The sequence below is a fragment of the Daldinia caldariorum genome, assembly GCF_022478825.1.
Source record: "Daldinia caldariorum strain CBS 122874 unplaced genomic scaffold F4812scaffold_17, whole genome shotgun sequence".
Taxonomy (NCBI): Eukaryota; Fungi; Ascomycota; class Sordariomycetes; order Xylariales; family Hypoxylaceae; genus Daldinia; species Daldinia caldariorum.
Window position 1 is genome coordinate 458,773 of NW_025953053.1, and position 20,371 is coordinate 479,143.

The 20,371-nt window shown below is 46.0% G+C and overlaps 6 protein-coding genes across 6 annotated transcripts; 1 reads left to right on the plus strand and 5 right to left on the minus strand.

Moving 5' to 3' along the window:
* Nucleotides 1–1,395: 1,395 nt before the first annotated feature.
* On the minus strand, nucleotides 1,396–3,128 carry F4812DRAFT_145207 (uncharacterized protein). The gene has a single exon (XM_047929662.1). The coding sequence runs from the start codon at nucleotides 2,859–2,861 to the stop codon at nucleotides 1,608–1,610; it is 1,254 nt and encodes a 417-aa protein (XP_047787254.1). The 5' UTR covers nucleotides 2,862–3,128; the 3' UTR covers nucleotides 1,396–1,607.
* Nucleotides 3,129–3,535: 407 nt separating this feature from the next.
* Nucleotides 3,536–6,546, minus strand: F4812DRAFT_441038 (allantoate permease). Its single transcript, XM_047935199.1, has 8 exons — nucleotides 5,606–6,546; nucleotides 5,452–5,545; nucleotides 5,089–5,288; nucleotides 4,944–5,034; nucleotides 4,425–4,873; nucleotides 4,176–4,371; nucleotides 4,029–4,105; nucleotides 3,536–3,978 (listed from the first exon to the last, which is right to left on the minus strand). Exons 1-8 carry the CDS (start codon nucleotides 6,077–6,079, stop codon nucleotides 3,715–3,717), a joined length of 1,845 nt encoding a protein of 614 aa, XP_047787255.1. The 5' UTR covers nucleotides 6,080–6,546; the 3' UTR covers nucleotides 3,536–3,714.
* Nucleotides 6,547–7,188: 642 nt separating this feature from the next.
* Nucleotides 7,189–7,960, plus strand: F4812DRAFT_145423 (uncharacterized protein). Its single transcript, XM_047929664.1, has 2 exons — nucleotides 7,189–7,628; nucleotides 7,706–7,960. Exons 1-2 carry the CDS (start codon nucleotides 7,379–7,381, stop codon nucleotides 7,900–7,902), a joined length of 447 nt encoding a protein of 148 aa, XP_047787256.1. The 5' UTR covers nucleotides 7,189–7,378; the 3' UTR covers nucleotides 7,903–7,960.
* Nucleotides 7,961–9,090: 1,130 nt separating this feature from the next.
* F4812DRAFT_145426 (uncharacterized protein) lies at nucleotides 9,091–9,857 on the minus strand. The gene has a single exon (XM_047929665.1). It carries the CDS (start codon nucleotides 9,846–9,848, stop codon nucleotides 9,291–9,293), a length of 558 nt encoding a protein of 185 aa, XP_047787257.1. The 5' UTR covers nucleotides 9,849–9,857; the 3' UTR covers nucleotides 9,091–9,290.
* Nucleotides 9,858–10,402: 545 nt separating this feature from the next.
* F4812DRAFT_466858 (uncharacterized protein) lies at nucleotides 10,403–12,067 on the minus strand (the record flags this gene model as incomplete). Its single annotated transcript, XM_047938578.1, has 2 exons — nucleotides 10,403–11,005; nucleotides 11,294–12,067. The coding sequence occupies 2 exons, from the start codon at nucleotides 12,065–12,067 to the stop codon at nucleotides 10,403–10,405; spliced, it is 1,377 nt and encodes a 458-aa protein (XP_047787258.1).
* Nucleotides 12,068–17,017: 4,950 nt separating this feature from the next.
* On the minus strand, nucleotides 17,018–20,086 carry F4812DRAFT_145477 (fungal-specific transcription factor domain-containing protein). Its single transcript, XM_047929666.1, has 4 exons — nucleotides 19,786–20,086; nucleotides 19,610–19,729; nucleotides 18,924–19,516; nucleotides 17,018–18,771 (listed from the first exon to the last, which is right to left on the minus strand). The coding sequence occupies exons 1-4, from the start codon at nucleotides 19,944–19,946 to the stop codon at nucleotides 17,360–17,362; spliced, it is 2,286 nt and encodes a 761-aa protein (XP_047787259.1). The 5' UTR covers nucleotides 19,947–20,086; the 3' UTR covers nucleotides 17,018–17,359.
* Nucleotides 20,087–20,371: the final 285 nt, after the last annotated feature.

Below are 20,371 nucleotides of genomic sequence, written 5' to 3' on the forward strand. Positions count from 1 at the left end.
CGATACGGTTTAGATGTGGTTAGACAGCACGAAGCTACGAGTCTTTGCGACGACCAATGAACGCGCGATGCCTACGATGCACAATCCTATTCCGGCTAGTCTTGTTTTAGGCCCGTGCATGCTTCACCTAGCGCTCTGCAAAGCTGCACAAGCAGGACAAGCTGACAGAACAAGCGCCTGTTTCAATTGCCAATCGGGTTTAGGCTGGGGTCTTAGTGGTGAACCGATCTTCGATTTGACATTTCCATTTTGCATTTCAAGGTAAAAAGATACCTAAGTGAGTAGCTTCCAACGTCATCCCGTTTTATTTTATTTTTTTAATAAAATAACATACCTTAGGTACCTGCCTTTTTGGCCAAGTTTCTTTTTGTTTTTTTTTATGTTAATGCTCGTTTCCTAGGTAATGTCCCTCCCGACCATGTCACGAATATAATGTACTTGGACTTAATATAATAGCAACAGCCATGAAACCTGGATGTAAGGGATAAACTTACCGATCTAATGTATACCGAAATTGGTATCGGTATTCTTGAGTACTAGGCATAATCTGGTGAATTAAATCTACCAGATCTCAAACTCTGCTAGCTTTGGTACCTAACGTTGTCTATCATTTCATAGGTACCTAAAGTAAACAACAACATTGCGCATGGATCTACCACCGATATAAACATAACGCCATTCACGTTCAGTTTCCGAACTAGAAAAGCTACATAGGAAGTAGGCGGTCTGCAGCAAGCAGGGCGTTCTAGAGGCTATAAACCCACGTGGTAATACAGGTAATGCATGCGATGATGCGTGACACTAAAGAGATGCACGTCACACTGATGAACGTCAATGCGGAGGATCGGGGTCGGGGGGTTGGTTCCCTCTTAATGCCTGTCTACCTAACCTACCTGGTATATATGCGGTGCGAACTCCACTCAACTCGTGGCATCGTAGTTGATATCAGAGCTAAAAAGAAATGCACGCTACCTAGGTATAACATAACATATGCACGTCCTACGTTAGTAGCGATCCTAGGCTTGTTGGTATACACTAGCGAAATAGCCTCGCGAAATACGGTTTGGGGAAACCTGGTTCCTCAAAGTATAGGTAGTTCTTTTAAGCTTATCGAGTATATGTCAGGCCCTAACTTTCTTTGTTGTTTTCCCCCTTCCTTCGTTTGCTTGTTGATTTTGGGTTAACGGTTTCAATCAAAGTCACAGTTGCTCTTCAGGAGCGAACAACAATACCGACTACACTTTGCCAACAGTAAACAAGGGACGGGCTTTAGAAAGTCGAGGAGGGATTGGGTATCAGTACGGATATACAAGAATACTCACCGGTAGGGTAGGTATTGCAATTTACGTATCGCGAAGTTGACTTAAGAAGATGTGGAAATGCCTCCTCAATTGGTCCTATCTAGACTCATAAGTACCTAAGCAGAACTTTTCATCCAACCTAACCGAAGATGTCAAGTAGACATGAAAAGTCGACGCGGATACCCGCGGACATATCATCTACCTGGTACCTAGCCAAATAGCTTCCTCCACCCCATCTCTCATCTCATACAATAGGAAGTCCGGCTGTGGGTATAATACTAGAGGCATTCCAATACAACTCCCCAACTAATGAAAACCGAGTTCTATGGCATTGAAAATCGCCTCAGGGGATGTGAAGCCCATGCCAGAAACATCCTCCTCCCCTGCTGAAAGATACTCGTTGACTTGATCGTGCAAGGCGGACGAGATTTGATGCATGGGCCAGTGCTGCTCCTGGCCCGCCCGTGCTTCCGTGATCTCGTAGCGGCCCCAGATATGTCCGCAGAGGTGCGCCTCCGTCAGGCGCAATTCCTTCCTGATGTCGGCCAGCAGGATGAGCCACGAGGTAGACAAGAGAGTCACGTTGCTCAGATGCAGGACGCGAAGCGTCTGCTTGTGTCGGGACAGGAAATTGATCATTTCGTGCCGCTCGGTGTGGACGTAGGATAGCCGAATGGTCTTCAGGTACGGCCAGGTGAACTCGTGAGGGACCACCCAGCCGAGCGGCAGACCGGTAGACCAGCTCGCGGTCATCTGGTGGATGTCGTACGTGATAGTCGTGAAGAAGAAGTTTATGTCCATGGTTCGGAGCTCGGCGAGCTGAGCGAGGTGGTTTCGTAGGGCGCCGGCTTCGAGGATGGCGTTGCATCGAGTGACGACTCTGTCCGAATGGATAAGCTGCACCAAGCGGCGGTTGTGGAATTCGAATCGCAGGTACTTGAGGTCGGTCAGAGGCTTCCACAGTGATTCGAGCTCATCCGGGCTGGAGTCGAAGAATCCCCAGTCGAGGAAGTTAGTTGTCAGTCCTTCGAGCTTGATGCCCGAGTGGAAGAGTACGCGCAGCAGCATCTTAAAGGGCTGGCTTGCCACAGTGACTATGGGGAGACTCTCGTGGAGCACAAGCAGGCCGGGTTCAAGGTGGTTGACGTAGGGGAGCATGTCCAGATTGACGAACCGAAGTTTCGGAAGCTGGGGGAGTGCGTGCAGGAAGTACAAGTAATGATACTCGAAATTCACAAAAGCACCGTGGATAAGGTCATGGACTACTCCATTGTTTCCTACGTTGATCTGCGCAAAGCAGTCGTTCGCCGCTAGTCTCGATACAAGGATCGGGAAAGAGTAGAACGCTACCGACTGTACGCCTTTGGCAATTCCAGGTTGGCTAACGATAGACCTCAGCTTATGGGAAGGGTCGAGTCCTAGCTCTAAGACAATGCTAGGACAAAGATATTCTGTTCCAATGATCGAGAAGCTCTTGCAGGCGAGACGAAGTGACTTGACGTCAGCCACATCTAAAAGTGCAAAGATGCGGTGGATAGTCTCGGTTGGAAGTCTGTCCATGTTGGATATTTGGTGTTGTAGATGAGTTCTTGGGTGTTGCCTTGGAGATTGGAAGTTGGAGAATAATTGAATACGTCAACGTTAACTTAGAAGTATGCAATGGAAATTGACCTGCTAGTATTTATAACTAGAACATGCTTGTCGGTTAATGAAAGTGTGTTCGTAAGGAGTGGTGTTGTGGTTCCTGTAGGTGGAAAGTTGAAACCCCAGAGATCTGAAATGGAAATTTACGAACCGAAGGACTAGGTAAAAACAAAATTTCAGTCCCACTGCTAAGGCATTTACGTTCCTGGTTTTGTGACTGCCTATTTAAAATAAAAGCCTGCGTAAAATTCGTTGAAGAGGAGGTACATAGGTACGCATATGAATAGTGGTACTAGTCGACAGCTACTCGGGTAACGACCCATAAGGTCACATTCGTAACTGCTCCCTAAGGTACGAGAATGTTTATGTAGGTACCTAACCTACATACTACCGCACTTGACATTGGCAGATAAGGGTGGTAACCAAAGCTCTAGTTCAAACGTGCTGGTTGAAGGGACCGAACATAGGAACACTTGCTACACATCTAACGTTACCTAGGTAGGTGGATAGGTAGCTGCCTAAGGTATGATGCGATGTAAACAACCTTACTCTTTTATTAGGACGGCTGTTTTGGTTAAACGATGCCTGTTGAAATCTTTACGTGGTTTGCAAATTCTACCTCATAACGCTGCGACCCAGTAAACTGTCCTATCAAGACAGGTATCTACAACATATAACGACGGAGTAGAAAACTTATATAAAGGGGCGCATTATTATCAAGGTACCTAGGTATCTCTTCGAAGGACCATCGAGACATATCGCCTTCTAATTAATGAGCGAACCTAAAGTCAAGCCTTCTAGAACCCTGTAACTTTGTCGTCTTCCTGTATTCAATCTGCTGCTCCTCACTCAAGGCGTTCCATACGCGTTCTTTCTGCTTGTTTCTCCAGATATAATAGAGCTTCGTTAATAAGAATATCAAGATAGAAACCAAGTTGATCACGAGTAATGTCGAATTCCCCCGGCGGTATAAAGGCTTGTCGTCGTCACGGTAGATATAAGAAGCGTATACGTTGCCCGCTTGGACACTCATCTAACCCATTGTCAGTGTTGCTATTATGGTGTACTGAAAGTGAGACTCACATTATATAAGGCTGCCGAAACTGTCCGCGTACCGACATTATTAGAATTCTTGGAACACCAGCCAACCAGTATTGCATCTAACAAAGCATTAGTCAGTTACCTAGCAATGAACACGGCGTAAAACCGAAAGAAAAAAAAATTACTTACGGCAATATGGATAAGAGAGAAGAACCATCATGATCGCGTATGTACCCCATTTATCTTCAATTAACCCTACCCAGAATCGTAACGCAATTATACAGGGCAAAGTCCAAAGAGGCTGCACGATAGCCACTAATGACCGTTCGTTCAACCATTCAGACAGCCTCGTGAGCAGAATGAGGTTGAAGATATGTATGATATCCTTGATAAAGTCAGCCGAAGCCAATAAAGGGGGTTCGAGATGTTTATTCTTACTGCCGGGATGGTCAAGAGGTTGGTGTTGAACGTGCTGAACCCGAGTGACCGAAGCGTAAGGGTAAGGTAGGTTTTCGGAGGTGATTGAGGCACATAAGCACAGAGTCCGATGGCGTATAGCGGCCACAAGTCATAGTCCTTCAACGCTTCCCATAACCGCCTAGGTGTTAATGCCTGCCGGTTATGCATGTCTCCTTTGGAGGGGTCATCGCGAAGCACCCGGTTCACGACGATCGCTTCTTCTCGTTCGGTGAACCAGCCTTTCGGGCGGAACCACGTTTTGGTTTGTACCGCAGATGCGGGCATCATGAAGAAGGACGCTAGTCCTATGCATAGAGTTATAAATCCTTCAACTAAGAAGAGCCATCGCCAACCTTCCCATCCGAGGACGCCCCTGAGATGTAGAAGCCCAAAGGCTAACAAAGAGGTAATGATTCCCGTGATTGATACTTAACAAGTGAGGTTAGTGAATATTCCATGTCGATTTAGCAGAGGACCAATGATGATCTTGAAGCTTACACGACGTCCAGAAGTAGCTGAGTCGTATTGGCAGCTCACGTGAGGTGTAGAAGTACGACAGCCATAACACGAGGTCGGGTATAAATCCTCCCTTTCGAATAAATTAGATCAATAACCCCGATGTCGGATGATGCGAGAGTATTACCTCAAGGAACCCAAGTAAGCTTCTGGTCAGTAGAAAGGAACCACGACCGGTCAGGGCGCATTGCGAAATAGCGACGAACGACCATAAAACCATCTGCATGGGAATCCAACGGTCCGGACCGACGGCTTTTGACACAAGTTGCGAAGGCAGCTCGGCAAGCAAGAAAGATACCAAGAATATAGAATGCCCATAGTTATAGTCTGTATGTTGGTATGCCATCAGCGAGGTGACTATGGTTATTTCCAGGACATCACGACAAGTCTGGCATGGCTCTCGCTCTCAGATATAGATAGAGCACGCACTTGCGCCGCTCGGCCCTAGTAAAGATATGGGTGGTAGGTTTTGATAGGGACTAGGCCGTACCGTTAGTATCTAGACCTAAGTCATCCAGCATGTTGTCAGATACTGCTTGAGAGAGATTTCCGCGGTCTACTTGTAAGCCGAAAAACATGATACACTGAATAGGACCGAGTTGTTAGCCCCTATCGAAGTAGCACCTGATAGGGCGGCTTCATACCGCCCATAAACAGACTTTCCAGTCAAGCTTCCGGATCAATTCTCTTTCTTCTCTCGCCGACCAGGTCAGCTTTGGATTGAAGACATGCCTGCATTCATATTGACAATTTTCGTAGACCTGTCGCCAGTACTCTGTGGTTTCCGTGTCTAAAAAGGGGTTTTCTATCTCTACTACGGGATCCTCGATGCGAATCGTTTCGCCTAGTAAAGCCGTAGGGCTCTGGCTAGGTGTTGCATCTAAGGATCCGTAAGACTTCTGGTCCTCCGGGTCATCTGATGCGAGTGGTTGATAAGACATTTTGGTTGAGAGCCGAGGGAGCGTGGGAATCGCCAACTTTCCGGCATTCAGGTCTAACAACTCAAAGCTCAACGAATTATCGTCGCCGATCAACGGACTACTGGGTGATGCAGAGAGGACCGGTTCAACCGAGTCGCTTTTCGAAATTGCCGTGTATTTATAGATAGGAGATGGCATATCGGCTGGACTGTAGGCCTTGGGGGTATGGTATTTAATACCCAAAACATCTTGTTGTACGAAAATGTATAGAGAAGGTATGTGAGAATAGGTGGGATGGATGACGTGCTACCTAGTTGCTGCCCACTCGGGATTGTAAATTGTCACGGATGGGATTCGACTTTCCCCTAAGTAGTAGAAATGCTGATGTATCGAGACGATTTGTTGGCTACTAAGCTACCAAGCTACCGTCTATACGCGTGGGATGTCGGTCACAGAGATAATGCATATAAGTTATGGAGACGTTGATGGGAAAGTGTGTTGAATAGCAGAATATTATCCTGTTATTGTGCTCTTAACACCTCCATTACTATGAAGCTTGCAAGGGTCCGGAAGGGTGTGTTTTGAGGGTTGAACGAATGAAATGTCGAGATATGCGATTTGGTGATCAAGGTGGGAATTCCATCATTTTTGGGTACAAACGGAAGTGTTCGATGTGACCAGCCAGCCTGCACCGCCATGAACATCTATTGAAATTAGTTGATTAGCCACAACAGCCACATTACTCCTCGTCTCACGAGATTTAATGTTGGAATCGGAAGCATAAATCACCCGGTTTCAGCGTCCAAAGTACCAACATGTGACGTCAACTTCAAACTTGGCAAATTCTGTGAAATCTGACAAGTTTTCGGAGCGTTTCAATACGAGCGCCAAGGTTGCTTTAACTGTTTTAACTTACCTGGTACTTTTAAACCCCACCTACCAAATCTCTCTGCCCAGTTTGCCCACTTACCTGTACCTTTTTTAGCCACTGTACTTCGTAAATCCTTACTGAATGGTCGCCTGAAAATAACGGGTCTAGGCCAACACAGCCCACTAACTGATATCAACTCAACACAAGTTCAGCGTTTGCACAGCCCAGTGATCAATGCGTTTTAAACCCAAAACCTCTCTCTTTTTGTATCTATCGAATTTCCTTTGATTAATCTTTCTAGTCATTTTATGAATCTCATCTTGCATTAACAACTATCTAGAGACTTATTGATTCCACTCGCTTTCTCAAACCACCCAAATTATCGTGTGCATACAGCAAACAAGAAAAGACAAGACAAGACGAGACGAGACAAGTATTTGAATTTATTACCACTCGAAATCTCCGTTTGATCCGTGAATCCCTTTTTTATTATTTGGCTGGCCAAAAGTGGAAATTCGATATCGATATCGACATCGACACTTTACCAATTAAAAAAGGGTTCAACCGCGCAATTAGAAACCTGTAAATCACCATTAACGTACCTCCTACATATTACCACCACCAAGATGCAGTTCTCCGCCATTGCCTTATCGCTCTTCGTCGCCTTTACTGCGGCTCAGAACTCTACCCTCCCCGATCTCGTATCGCAATTACCGTCTTGTGCCGCGAGCTGTTTAGATAGTTCTGCGAAATCGGCCGGATGCTCCTCGACGGATTTCGTGTGTCTCTGCAGCGAAGATAAACGCCAGTCCTTCATTACTAGCGTTAGCAGCTGTATCGGTTTCTCAGCCAAGTGTTCCCAAGATGATATCAGCAGTAAGTAGTTGGCCCCTTATAAAGAGAATGAAATTGGCCCAAGGCATAAGTTCAATCCAACTAACAACCGTATTCAGAGCTTAGCACCTTAGCTCCCGAAATCTGCGATGCTGCGACCTCGAACCCAGACCCTTCTGCCGTAGCGTCGGCCTCGAATATCCTCACCTCGGCTATCGGCGCTTCGTCTCCTACCTCATCCCCCGATGCCGGCGTTAGACCCGAAGTTGGAATGGGATTAGTTGGAATTGCTGCTTTTGCGGCTTTGGCTCTTTAAATCTTTTCCCTAATTCGACTTTGTTAAACGATACCAGGAGAGAGAGAGCTTCACTTTCAGGGCAGATAGATCTTATCATCTTTAATGACTCGGGATAGGGGCAGGTGATTATATCTTAGAAGATATATATACTAGTCGGATGAGATATATTCTGCAAGATTAAGGGACAAGAGGGAAAGGTTAACAGCACATTCTTCAATTCCCGAGTGAGACTCGAGAGTTTTCTTGTCTTGGTCTTATGAAAGACACTAGGGTTTATGCGTTGCATATTACATATTATTTCGATGGTACTAGGATAGGTACCCCAGGCGTATATACACATACGTGGCCAACCGTTGATAGGTTCATTCTCAAGTTCTTCGCATTAGGTACATAGATAGTTGGCCTCTAATAGGTCCAGCGGAATTTTGAAGCTGTTTCTCAATGTCTTCGACGTAGCTCGATGAGTTGTTGGGTGGGTGTGAAAGCTCAATAACTACGAGTGACTGCTCAAGCGACGGTGTCGTCCTTCTATCCGCTACCTTTACACCTTAGAAATCACGCTAATAATGATGTCCGTATGTCATGTACATAGTGTATTTCTTGGTGACCCCATTCAATCGTAAGTTGACCTTACTATATAAGAGCAAAACCGAGGATAGAATCTTTTCGGGGGAGCCAGGGCCAAGTCATATGTGGAAAGGAGGGACATTTTCTCCACTAAGAGTTAACAGATAGATCACCTGTCTTTCTATTATATGGTTAGGCACCTAACTTAACTTTTGGTAAATATTAATAGAGGTAATTATAGGTATCTTGATAATTCGTGTCCTACCTCATAGGTTTTTCTTTGACGCTTCTCCTCAAAATCCCTAAAGCACATCTCAGAATGCAAGGGACATTCCCAGTAACCCTTGGGTACTTGCTTCAAACCAATCATATCAGTTTCCTCATCTTCAAATTTCCCTAATTGGAACCGTCGTTGTTCTTCTGGGAACAATGTCGGCATTTTAGGAAATTGCTAATCGGGGAGTTCGATTATATCACTTGTTTCAAGGGAGCTTGGGCGCTTCTTGTCAAGGAGAGAGCAAAGATATTCGTAATGCTGGGGGAAACAGTAGGCAAGTAGCTCCCTTAGGGTGAGAACTCCCCCACTTTTCCCTTGCGTATCGAACAATGTCTAGTTGATAGTCGACACATATGCCACAGAATCCGTCCATGACATTGTGTAAGCGTAATGCACGAGGCTGACTCTTGGAATCGCTAATGTAGACTTTTACGAGCAGTCGATCAGAGCTAATTCTTTCGTAGCAAGGACCGAATATCAAGCTAAGGTCTTCGTCAGCCCCGTATCTTAGACACAGCTCGAAGAGTTTATATTGGAATCGCCACTTTGATGGGTCTTGGGTTTAACATGACGAATACGGCTCCGCGTCGGAAAATATAATTCTTCTCAATGTATGATACCATAAATGATCCATATAGACCGGTGCACCGTCGATAAGAGCTTTGTATCGGGTATTGAGAGAGACTCCGCCTTTAAAAATCGTCTCCAGCATTGCGAATGCCCTCGGATGCATAGGCGGGTCCTGAGAAACCCCGGACAAAACCGCACATACTATCCGGCTTCTAAAATCCGGGTCGGTCTTGATACGAAGGTCATATCGGCCACCCTCGTCGAAATGCTCGAATATCAGGTATTGCGCAGCGAGGACCGCAATAAGCTGAGTTGATGGTACTTTTAATTCATAACCTAATGATTTCCCCCCTCTGTCTTTATGGCGAGATCCAAACGATATGAAAATATCATTCGCTATTCGGAATCGCTGTTCCTCCTCCAGTCCCTGTTGGAGCGGCGGGGTTGCGAGTTGCTCAATATTATTTAGGAAGGAAAAGAAGCGGCTTCTTGACTTTGCCCCGTATTCTGTGCTGTAGTAGCAAAAGCGATCCAGTGTGTATACGCCCATGATGCGACGGAGCTGTTGTATAAATGAACAAAACTCGCCTTCAGGTTCTATCAGTGACTTATGTCTGGGAATGAAAAAATCACCGGTGCCCGCTGACTTTATAAAAGCTAGATACGACTGGCATGTCCTATCGACCATGTCGATTTGCCCCAGGTAAGTTTTGAGAACCTCGAAATTCCTGTGAAGAAGTTCAACCGCACTTCCATGCATGAATCTCTGTATCCCTGTCTATGGAGCATAATTCGAGAAAACCTTTATATAGTCCATTGACCTGCCTGTTGGCTATATCTGATGGTCTCTGGATTTCTGAATTAGGCAGAAATTTTGCTGGCAGATTGATTGCAAAGTTTGGGTCATCTGATACATCATTCAAGAGCTTATACTAAAGTAAGGGCACTTGGGTCTGAACGCCAATATTCAGGGTAAGAGCTAGATATTGGAATGCCTTTTGACGGTCGTAGTCTGGGATTGAATCAAGGAGGTATTGATACAGATCGTTCAACTCCCTCGGGAACGCATCCACCTTACGCCTAAGGTCTCGAAGTTCGTCGCCATTAATCATTCCTTTCGATAGCCGCTATGACAACACGGACCCAGAGGGAAACTCCTTCGGCTTTACCAACAATCAAGTCAGCTAACGAGTTGAGATCTTGTTTGCTAACCAAAGTAGGCATTTTTGAAAGCTCCTCAAAGCTGTCATGGATAAAGGTCCGGATGTCATCTCGCGTCCACTCGTGGATTCGAAGACCTGGGTACTCCCGAAATCCAAGTTTGAATTCATTCCAAGGCTGACTAGATACGCATATCTTGAGATCCCTGGGACAGAGTTCTGTCCAACTAATGATATCTTTTATCAGGCCGATAGGGCGGCCCTCAAACTCGTCTAGCCCATCTATAAAGAATATTATTTGACAGTTCTCGAACGTTAAAGGGTTTCTAAGTAGACGAATGAATGCGCCTAGTATATCAGGGTTGGTTAGGCTTGTTTCCTCGGAATCAGGCTTCCAATCGGATGGGAACGCAACTTGAATCAGCTCCGGTGCCGCTTTCAAGAGTTGGTGAAGTAAGCAAGTTACAAGTCCAGTCCGACTTTTCTGCTCATCATTTCCTAGCCTCCAGAAGAAGGCTTTGGCGACAATGAGACGTTTTTCACCTGCCTAGACCTTAAGATGTTTATTTGTGGTTTCGCTTTCATAGAGAAATTTCATTAGGGTTGACTTTCCGGCTCTAGGCTTTCCAATGATGTGAAATATATATATATTTTTAGACGGTCTGCCAGGGGCCGCGTCTTTATTAGGCGTGTCACTGTGGGGGTGCTTGAGTCTTTGCTGTAGCCATGCAGTAAACTCTCTGTGTTGTTGGTATTTCGCTTGACCCAATGTAATATTCGCGTCAGAACTGGTGGCATCTAGGTAACCCTCTTTTATATACAATCTTTGCCCAACATTTGATGGAGGCTCCGAACTTCGGAGAAGCCATTCGAAAGTCTTTTCATGAGCTGTCTCCACGTTGTCAAAACGATCGTTCATTTTAGGGTATCGGAGTCTCTGAAAAATAGCGGCATGCTTCAAAGCAAACTCCACAGTTCTCCGGAGATTGCTGAAAGGTTCTACCATATTGTTGGAGTCTATGGCAATTCGACTTTGAAGCTTTAATACATGCTCTCTCAACTGTAATACTTCTGTTTGATAAATTGACGTAGTACTAAGCACATTCTGTAGCTTCTGTGCTAGATCTGAGCTACGATTGAATGAGAATTCAGCATGGATAGGCGAGGGGAGAAAGACATACTGTGACATTTTGTCCATTTGTATCCGTAGTTGTTTCCTGCAGTCGTCAGGACTTGCTTGGAGTTGATCCCGCTCACTCTTCTTTCTCATGTTCCTTAGAACCGTCGATATAGTGTCAAGTTTGCTTCCCGGCCTCTTAATTTTCAGAGATTCAATCAATGTCAGGAGCCTACTTGAAAGCTTACTGCACTGTTGTGCAAGCCTAAATATAGCCTCCTCGTCTTCAGTGAGATTGGATGCTGGCAAGCCCTTCGTCAATCTGAGGCTGAGCTTACGCGTCTCCCTTGCCACGAATTCGGTGTTTATATTAGATTCGGTTGCATCTTGGCCGGTTCCGTGTAAATCTTTCACCATCGCAACAGCTTTATAGCCACATTCGATAAGCTGGAGTATATTGCATGCCAGCCCTAAGGCTCCCAGAGCCCCCATTATCTTGTGTATGTGGGTTGGAGGCACGCAAAGCGTCGATATGGTTGCCGTCTAAAGCAAATTCTATTGGTTTTCATAATCAAAGCCGACCTGAACCTGGACTATAATATTATCTACCTAGGTACCTCGTATGTTTGTATTCGCGCCTTTTGCCCTTTTCTAGACTTAATGGTTACACTTAGCTAAATGTAAGGCTACGATCTGATTCCAAACGAAGCTGTGTCACGTCGCAGAGCATGAGGTAGGGTAACAACGAAGTTGTTCCGCGAGGAAGTCTAACTACGATAGCTCTGAAGCCAAAGCTATATACAAGACAACTCCTTTGTTCCCAAGGAGTCTCGAGCGAGACTCCTGACAAGCTATCAATCTAAGCCTAGTGTCTAACATATACTCGGGGGAAGGACATCAAGCTTTCCTGACGAACACTTCAGTTTTGACCTAGTTCCTACCTTGGCCCGTACTATTACTGTTTACCCAAAATGAAGACCACACCGAGACTATAATAGGTTCGTCACATGTGGCCCCTCTAATGCATAGGAAATATATCGGGTGCGAAGCGACTTAAACGAACAGAGATCATACAACGATCCTGAGAGATGTCGGAGGTTTAGAGGCCTATCAAGAAGTCCAGGATACCAGGTTTTATATTATAGGAGACGTCACAATGAAATAGATAGGGCATATCAAAGTGCCCATTCAAATTATATAAAACCTTTCTGGCAACATAGTTTCAAATTAAGTGTGATATTGCAAGAGTAAGTCGTAGCGGTCATATCTATTCGTGCCCCTTTAGCTCACCTTAGGTATATTAAATGTACTTAATACCATATGGTTGGTTACCTGTAACTATCCCAAGATCTGACTGTGACTTAAGCGGCACAACGATATCGCATTGACTTCAAAAATCTAGCATTACGCAGGAACATTAACCACGAAGAGTAACTTCGACTGCTGATAGCATTAAATATGTACTTGGGGTACGTACCTGTTCTGTCCAAAAAGAAAAGGGTGGTTGCCTGAGTTGGGTTCGAAAGGAACGCCCACCAATGTATTTTTCGAAGCAAATTTATTTGCTATCTGCCCAGTTACTACTGCACCAAACATCCAAACCTCTCTACCGCTCCCCAAAATGTACCCCGTGTCGAGGCCACGCCCACACACTTGAGGATGGATCATGTTGTGCTTTCTCGTACCTCCATCCCATCACTAAGACAGAGGAGCGTCTGCGCGAGTTAAAAAAATATTTAAAGAATAGTGAAAAAAAATATTAAAAAAAAATAGAATGGCAAAAAGATTTGTCTCTAGAAGGCGATAGGAGGGAGGTCGCGGGCTCCAATCCAGAGACAGGGGCCAGCAATCCAGGCGGGCCAGGCGGGCAGGCTGTAACCCCATCCCAAACACCGCGGTGTTTGTCATCCCGGTAGGTATCCTCGAGGGAGTGATCAGTTCCCTCTAACCTACGCACAGCCTGTGACAAAGGTCCTGTGACAAAGGTCCTGTGACAAAGGTCCTGTGACAAAGGTCCTTGCTGGGGGTGTCGAGGGAGTGATCAAGTTCCCTCTAGCCACCGCAGCAAGGACACAAGGTACATGCTGGGGGAATTCCGTTTTTCCTCCGAAATGGTTTGCACTTATTGCCCATTATAACCTTTTTTTCGGTACTTGGTTCACCCCGCCCTGGTTTTGCCGGCCTGCTGCCCAGGCGGCGAGGCGGTCAGGCAACGGGGCATGACCCGCGCACCTGGTAACCTTTAAGTTCCTGCAGCACTATTTAAAAGTGATGGATTTATTTCCCGCTGCACCTTTAAACAGTTACTCGGCCCTGAACTTGAACGGAATATATTTAAACAGTCCCAATTATAGGTAGCCTACTATGTGATGCAAGGCGTTAACGGTTACCCCTTAATACGAGGTCTCCGAACTTCAATATGGCTGCATCATCTATTAATGGCTGGCTATGTCTCCGAGACGCCCACACGCCAGTTGAAGAGAACGATAATAAGTGTTAGCATCATCTATTTAACAGCAATTAACGGATGAAACGCACGAAATAGGCATTGCATAAGCTAGGTCAGAGTACTCCTTGGAACCTATCGACCGATCTGGCCGGGAATGTTGCACTGGTTACCACCAATTTGAATACCTAGCTTAAGTTATCGTTATAACTAAGCTGTTTAGGCTGGTATACTGATGGTGTTCGCGCTCGAAATATTCATCATGGTCGTGAAGATTGTTGCTTCATCAGTTATAATAATAAGACTTACTGACGGTAAATCGGACTATATAATACACAGCTTTCCTTTTGGGTGCATCACAGATTAGGATTGGACACGCATAGTAGGAAGCATACGGAAGTAGTCTCATAACAACCCCATGAACAAGGTTTAATGCAATGGAAGGGTAACGGCAACAAATACAGAAGAGAAGGATGAGTTGGGAACTTCGTGAAAAACGTTGTGGAAAGGATCATAAAGATGGCGTGGGCGTGGGTTATGCTCAAAGCAATATCCCAACACCAAATGCAACCCACATACCTATTATACGGCCAGGAGTCCATTCTCATCACCAAACGCAAAGGAAAGGGTGAAGCATCACTACATGTTGGCATTTATAGCGATTCCCAACTGATCCAGCTCCCTTCATTTTGTCGGATAGGGGTAGGTTCTCATCCTCAAGCTTGCGTGAGATGAATGAGCATCCGATGTACGGGAACGCTAGCATCGAAGATGCATGGATTATGGTAAAATATCCAAAGAAGCATTAGTCGCGGACTCAATAAGAGGTATCGTGAAAGCTGGCTTCTTACCAATCGCTAGGTGGCGGGACTGTCGTCAAGAAAACCACTAACAATGGGTCCCACGATAAATCCGACGACGGAGCTAAAGCCGACAAGCCATACAAAGAAGAGCTCTTCCTTCGACGAGCTCAATACAGTGAAAATTTTCAATGCCGTATGAAATCGTTCCCCACTGTTTTACTTCATAAGGTTTTGTCTATAGCTTACTATTGATGCGATAGTACGTCACTAGAGATGGCTGAGTATAAGGCTTACCGGATACCTATAATTAAAACCGAACATGGCGATGGCAAGAAGACCCAGCTCAGGGAGCGGTACCAAGGCGTTTTTCTATCCTCTAGTCCGGATGGTGCGATCTCATCATTAAGTATAACCCGAAGCTTGATTTGTCTATTACGTACATACTTTTGAATTGAATTGAAATGACCGGACTGACTGTCACGCTTGCTTATGCCCATGCATCTTTTACCAAAAGGGGACGGTACAGCATTCTGATTGGTCCGGTGAAAAGCGGAGCCCGGTGCGCTCCTTTCGGGTGCTGACTCAGGCACTTTGAAGCGGTAATAATCCCGGATCTCCTTCTGGAAATATGCTATGATCATGTCCTGAAGTTGCTCAGGTTTGACTCCTGAGATGAATACGATGGAAGAAGGGGAAAAAATTGGTCAGAAGCTCCAAGCTCCAGATCCTTCTTATGATATCATAATAAACTCCAATGCCATTTCGGCGTTAGGCTTATAGCCAACGCATCAATCAGGTACCGAATCATACCCTTGAACATTGCTTTCACAGTTCAACTTCACTTCTCAGCTGCAGATCGCTCTCTTTTCACGAGGGCTTTCACCGTTCGTGCATATGCCCGTATTAGCTTTTAGCTCCGCCAACCCATTTGGTTTCGAAAGGGAAAAAAAAAAGGGAAAATAAAGAAATATCGCAGCCTCCAGATTTTCATCTACACGTAGATAAAAACATCCGTCTCTCTTCACTATTCTAAAAACCTAACTAGCACGTATGGGAAACGTCTTCTCGCTCCATGCACCTAGTGTATGCCCTAACCGTCCTGCCGTCCCGCCGCCAAACCAGGGTTGTCTTGTCTAGTTTAGAGCGACTCCACTAAGCCAAGTCCTACTACGCCTCAACTGTGTACGACTCTTCAAGATCTGATCCTTATCTTTGACAGCCGATCCTATGTAAATTTCAGGAGAACTCCAATAGACCATCATTGCCTGAACCTCTCCATCCGAAAAAACTGCCTATATATACAACGTAAGGCCGCGTAAGCGCTAATATCGAATCCTAGCTGGAATCTTTTCGAGATACGGTTTACTTTAGGTACACAATATCCTTCCCGGAATCCTTCAGACTAAGGCGGTCCTCGTAACGGGCGCAGGGAACAAACTCCCCCCCCGTTGCGAACAGACGACGGTTCCTGAATCAGCCTTGATCAGCCTACATAGCATAACAGCAAGCACGGTCAATGCAGTCCGGTCATACGATACATAAAAAAAATGAAGACAATTCGTCATTATGCCTGTCGCAGAGCCTAGCCGCTGTCTCGCTATATCTTATCCGCGGACTCCGAGGAGAGTAGAAGGTGAGAGATGGATTCCCCGGGATCCATTATGGTTCATTCAACACGAGAGCAAATCCAAACCGCCGACCTCCGCCCTTAGCGTCAAGCCTACCGGGTCGTCCTACGGAATATTTTCGCGCAGCGAGACGAAGCGACGATCCGCACTGCCGCGAGCGTGGATACGATACCAACGGAGAAGAATTTTGGCGCCACATACGAGTGCGGATTTTAAGAATTAAGTTCGAAACGTTTATCGATGCGTGGATGCTAAGTTGCAGCAGAATCTGGGGATCGGTGAAGACACTAACCTAGCAGCGGCGTAGGGCGCTGTTCATAACAAGGGTCCCCTTGATTGAATCCTATACTTGTCGATCCACTTCCCGATTCAGATCTGAGCAAAAAAACTGGCTGGTAGCGAGACTCTGCTCTTATGGTTTAGTTTACTGGCCCCTGTTTGGGCCCTCGAGAGATACGTTGACGGCTGGAGTTATTCCAGTTTCCTCCAATGTCGCGAGATGTCACTAATCCAACCGGTAGGGTCTCACTACCTGGTATACGAAAATCCCATCGAGTTAGATTCAATCGGACCCGATCTCTAGAGTTACTAGATACGAGATGCCGCTGCAGATATGCCAAGAGCTTTTGTGCTCGTCTATGCTAACTGCAGTTCTACTAACGCCAACGCAATAGGGAAGAGATAGAACAAGGTGCGAGCACAGATGGATTTTCTAAATGCAAGTCTTTTATAAGTTTAATGTTCTAACTAACTATATGACATGAAAAATCAACTTTATAGATTCAAGTTGTAAATATCGTGTTCCAAGACGTCAGGTACTTATGTATATCAAATAGAATTTCAACATCCTACAATACCTTGATATGTACCTAGTATATGGTATTCCCATTCTCTTATCCTGAAATCTTTAGCCAACTCCAAAATTGTATCCCCATTCATCTGGCATGCCGCCCATAGAAGACCAAAACATATCTAAACCGGTAGATGAGTCCACGGAGAATGCCGTGTCTATTGCTATTACGTTCTGCATCGTCATGTGGTCTTCACTCGTATGCATCATGGGTCCGCTGCTCTCTATCGACCCTGCTCCTCCTCCTACCACGTGGTCTAGTACCTGCATCTGGCCGTCTACCGTTCTAGAGGCGAGAAAGTCGGCTTTCGTCGTAAGATCACGCATCACAGCCGCCGCACTGTTGGCCGCTGCAAAGCTGCGCCCGAATATTTCAAATACAGCTACGGCACGCTCCACACACTGGCGTACTGTACCCGCAATATTGGAGTTTGGGTGCGCGAGGAGATATCCAGCCATAGTAACAGCAGCATTCCATTGCCACTGGAAGGATTCGAGCCAACCGCATAGGATATCAGTCTCCGACAGTATTTGGTGCATGATGTACGTTATAGCCATGGCGTGGTTCACGGCTGAGCTAGCGTGTGATTGGGTTACCGGTGTTGGGGGCGGTAGAGAAGATGAGGTTGGGGATGTAGATGGGAATACTATAAACGGTCGGTAGAGATTCATAGATAGGTGATGATACAATAGCTCTAAGAGTAAGCGTTGCCGCTGCAACCAGAGAGGCGCGAACCGTTCAAGAATAAGGGGCGAATGGTCTGTCGACAAAGCGACGCCACCCCCCGCACGCTTCGTTTTAAGCGCATCAGGGACAGCAGCGGCCCAGGTATCCATTGTCTTGATTATCGTTGCGAGATAATCGGCAAGCCGTTCTAGAGCTTCCAGGTCATCATAGATGATAGTACCTTTTTCACCATTATAGACTTCCGAGTACTTGTCGTACAATGCCGTATGGACGGCACGCGCGGCTAGAATCAACTTGGTATTGTGTAAGTTGTAGCTGAGCCACGTGACGTTCTCTCCAAGCGGTGCAAAGTCGGATCCAGCTAGCAATGCAACATCGTGGTCGTCGCTGGGTAAGCTGCACAGGGTTGTGGATAAGCTTAATGAGAAAGGACGGCCTAGCTTCATGCCTGTCTTGCTCTCAGCCATGTAAAGCGACCAATAGAGACGCTTGCGCATTTCCCTTTCAGCAAGCGGCAGGGTCTCAGGCGGCTCAAAATGCAGTCCAAGCATCTGCGCGGTACGAACGGCGAGAGCAAGGGTGCTGTGAGCCATGTTCTGGAACGAGGCGCAGCAGAGATAGACGACAGAGAGAAGCTGACACTGTAGCGTGCTTATCGTCGGGCTTTCCAACTCGCCGGTAAGGAGGCTCTGACATCTCCGATAATACCATCGCCCAGCGATGGTCGGATCATCAGCATCCACGTCAGATGTGACCTTTGCGCCGCGTGGTATTGCAGCCACTATGAAGTTCAAGTGTCAGCAAGCTGTTACCGCATTTGTCATGATAAGACGGTTTGGGCGAAGAGATAACATTCTCGGATAGGGTTCACACCTATCCCTAGTAATGACAAGGGGGGATGGAAGTAAATTAAGGACTGATGAAACCACTTACTACCATACTGCATACATAATGCGATTACAATATCCACTAGGGCTGAAGGCTTCCGGGGTTTACCAGGGGTGACCCATAATGACTTGTAGTGCTTCTTAAAATCGAGCTCATTCAAGACGAGTAAGGAGCTATGAAAAGATTGCCAGAATAGGTCCAGAAAATACTCCTCTTGGGTTGGCGTGAGAAATTCTCCGGAAGTTGTTCCCTTATTAGGTTCCTGAGATGCCAGCAGCTCTTGGTCGTCAGATGGATTACTGCAATTAGGGGTCGGAAATGATCTGGCGACCGAATTGAGTTGTATCTGCTCCTCTAGATGTAATTGCTGAAATGCTGCGGTGAGGTAATTGTTCACCCGACTAATAAAATAGAAGAGTGACGACGGTCCGTACCACGTTTTCTGGCGCGAGTGGGCTGTACTAGTCTGAATCCCATCCCAGGACTTCTTGGTGCTGGTGGATTCCCACATGTAGTTAAGATCCACAGGTGACGACGCTTTAGTTGAAGATGAGCGACTGGCATTGCTGGCAGCATTATTCTCTTCTTTAAGCTGCTCTTCTAGCTCGATGACTTGTTGCTTCAGTCGGTCAATCTCGCTATCATATCTTAGTACCCAATCGAAACAAGATTATCAAGGCTCATATAGGTGACATAGACAGGCAGGCAGGCAGGCAGACAGACAGACTTACCGATAAGCGTTGGCTAGAGTGCGGGACTCGTTAGAGGATTTGTTGCTACATTGCCATCCCCTGTTACGGCAATTCTTGCATGGGAGATTGGTGTCGCACTTGACTCGGTGTACTCGACACCTAGTTTGATATCCATCAGGACATGTTGAATGTGGACAAGGTAGAAAAATACATACCAGTCGCAAGCCCGTGCGACTTGGGGTCGCTTTGGCCTAGATGTGGCACGAACCGAGGCGATGGGAGACTCAGACGAGGGTGATACTAAGGTTCCTCCCGTGTGTCCACTCTTACTACTCCCAGTTAGTGACTGAGGTGTTCCCACGAATGTGGTAAACATTAAGCGTTGAATTTCTTCGACGACTTCTTCTTTTTATTTTTTATTTTTTTTATTTTCCCTTTTTGGACCTATGTATATTTCAATCGAGGTTTTCGTCTTCTCGATCAAGTCCAGGTCCAATTCAGGTACCAATTCAGTCAGCTGATGAAACGGTTACCGGCAGGGGGGCTACAATTTTGACTATAGTTTAGGTTAGGTTAGGTTAGGTAGGTATTGTACTATGTAAAGAATTATAGAAGGAATTATCTGGTATGGGAAACTCGACGCGTGGGAACTCCGGGTTAAGCTCCGTGTGTTGGACTCGGAAGTTCAAATTGAGGGTTTGATGGAAGAAGCTTCCATACGCCAAATGGGGAGCGAGCCACGGTATTTGCAAAAACTGTGAACCCTACCGCAGACCGGCTGTGGCAATCAGTTACCGCTAT

Excerpts from the sequence above, each read along its gene's own strand:
- F4812DRAFT_145423 (XM_047929664.1), top strand. The coding sequence starts at position 7,379 with ATGCAGTTCTCCGCCATTGCCTTATCGCTCTTCGTCGCCTTTACTGCG. Across the intron at positions 7,629-7,705 it reads TTCCCAAGATGATATCAGCA|AGCTTAGCACCTTAGCTCCC; the intron begins GTAAGTAGTTGG and ends AACCGTATTCAG.
- F4812DRAFT_441038 (XM_047935199.1), bottom strand. The coding sequence starts at position 6,079 with ATGCCATCTCCTATCTATAAATACACGGCAATTTCGAAAAGCGACTCG. Across the intron at positions 5,546-5,605 it reads GGAAAGTCTGTTTATGGGCG|TGTATCATGTTTTTCGGCTT; the intron begins GTATGAAGCCGC and ends GGTCCTATTCAG. Across the intron at positions 3,979-4,028 it reads TTTCGGCAGCCTTATATAAT|ATGAGTGTCCAAGCGGGCAA; the intron begins GTGAGTCTCACT and ends ACAATGGGTTAG.
- F4812DRAFT_145477 (XM_047929666.1), bottom strand. The coding sequence starts at position 19,946 with ATGTTTACCACATTCGTGGGAACACCTCAGTCACTAACTGGGAGTAGT. Across the intron at positions 19,517-19,609 it reads ACTCTAGCCAACGCTTATCG|CGAGATTGACCGACTGAAGC; the intron begins GTAAGTCTGTCT and ends AAGATATGATAG. Across the intron at positions 18,772-18,923 it reads ATTATGTATGCAGTATGGTA|TGGCTGCAATACCACGCGGC; the intron begins GTAAGTGGTTTC and ends TGAACTTCATAG.
- F4812DRAFT_145426 (XM_047929665.1), bottom strand. The coding sequence starts at position 9,848 with ATGGGCGTATACACACTGGATCGCTTTTGCTACTACAGCACAGAATAC.
- F4812DRAFT_145207 (XM_047929662.1), bottom strand. The coding sequence starts at position 2,861 with ATGGACAGACTTCCAACCGAGACTATCCACCGCATCTTTGCACTTTTA.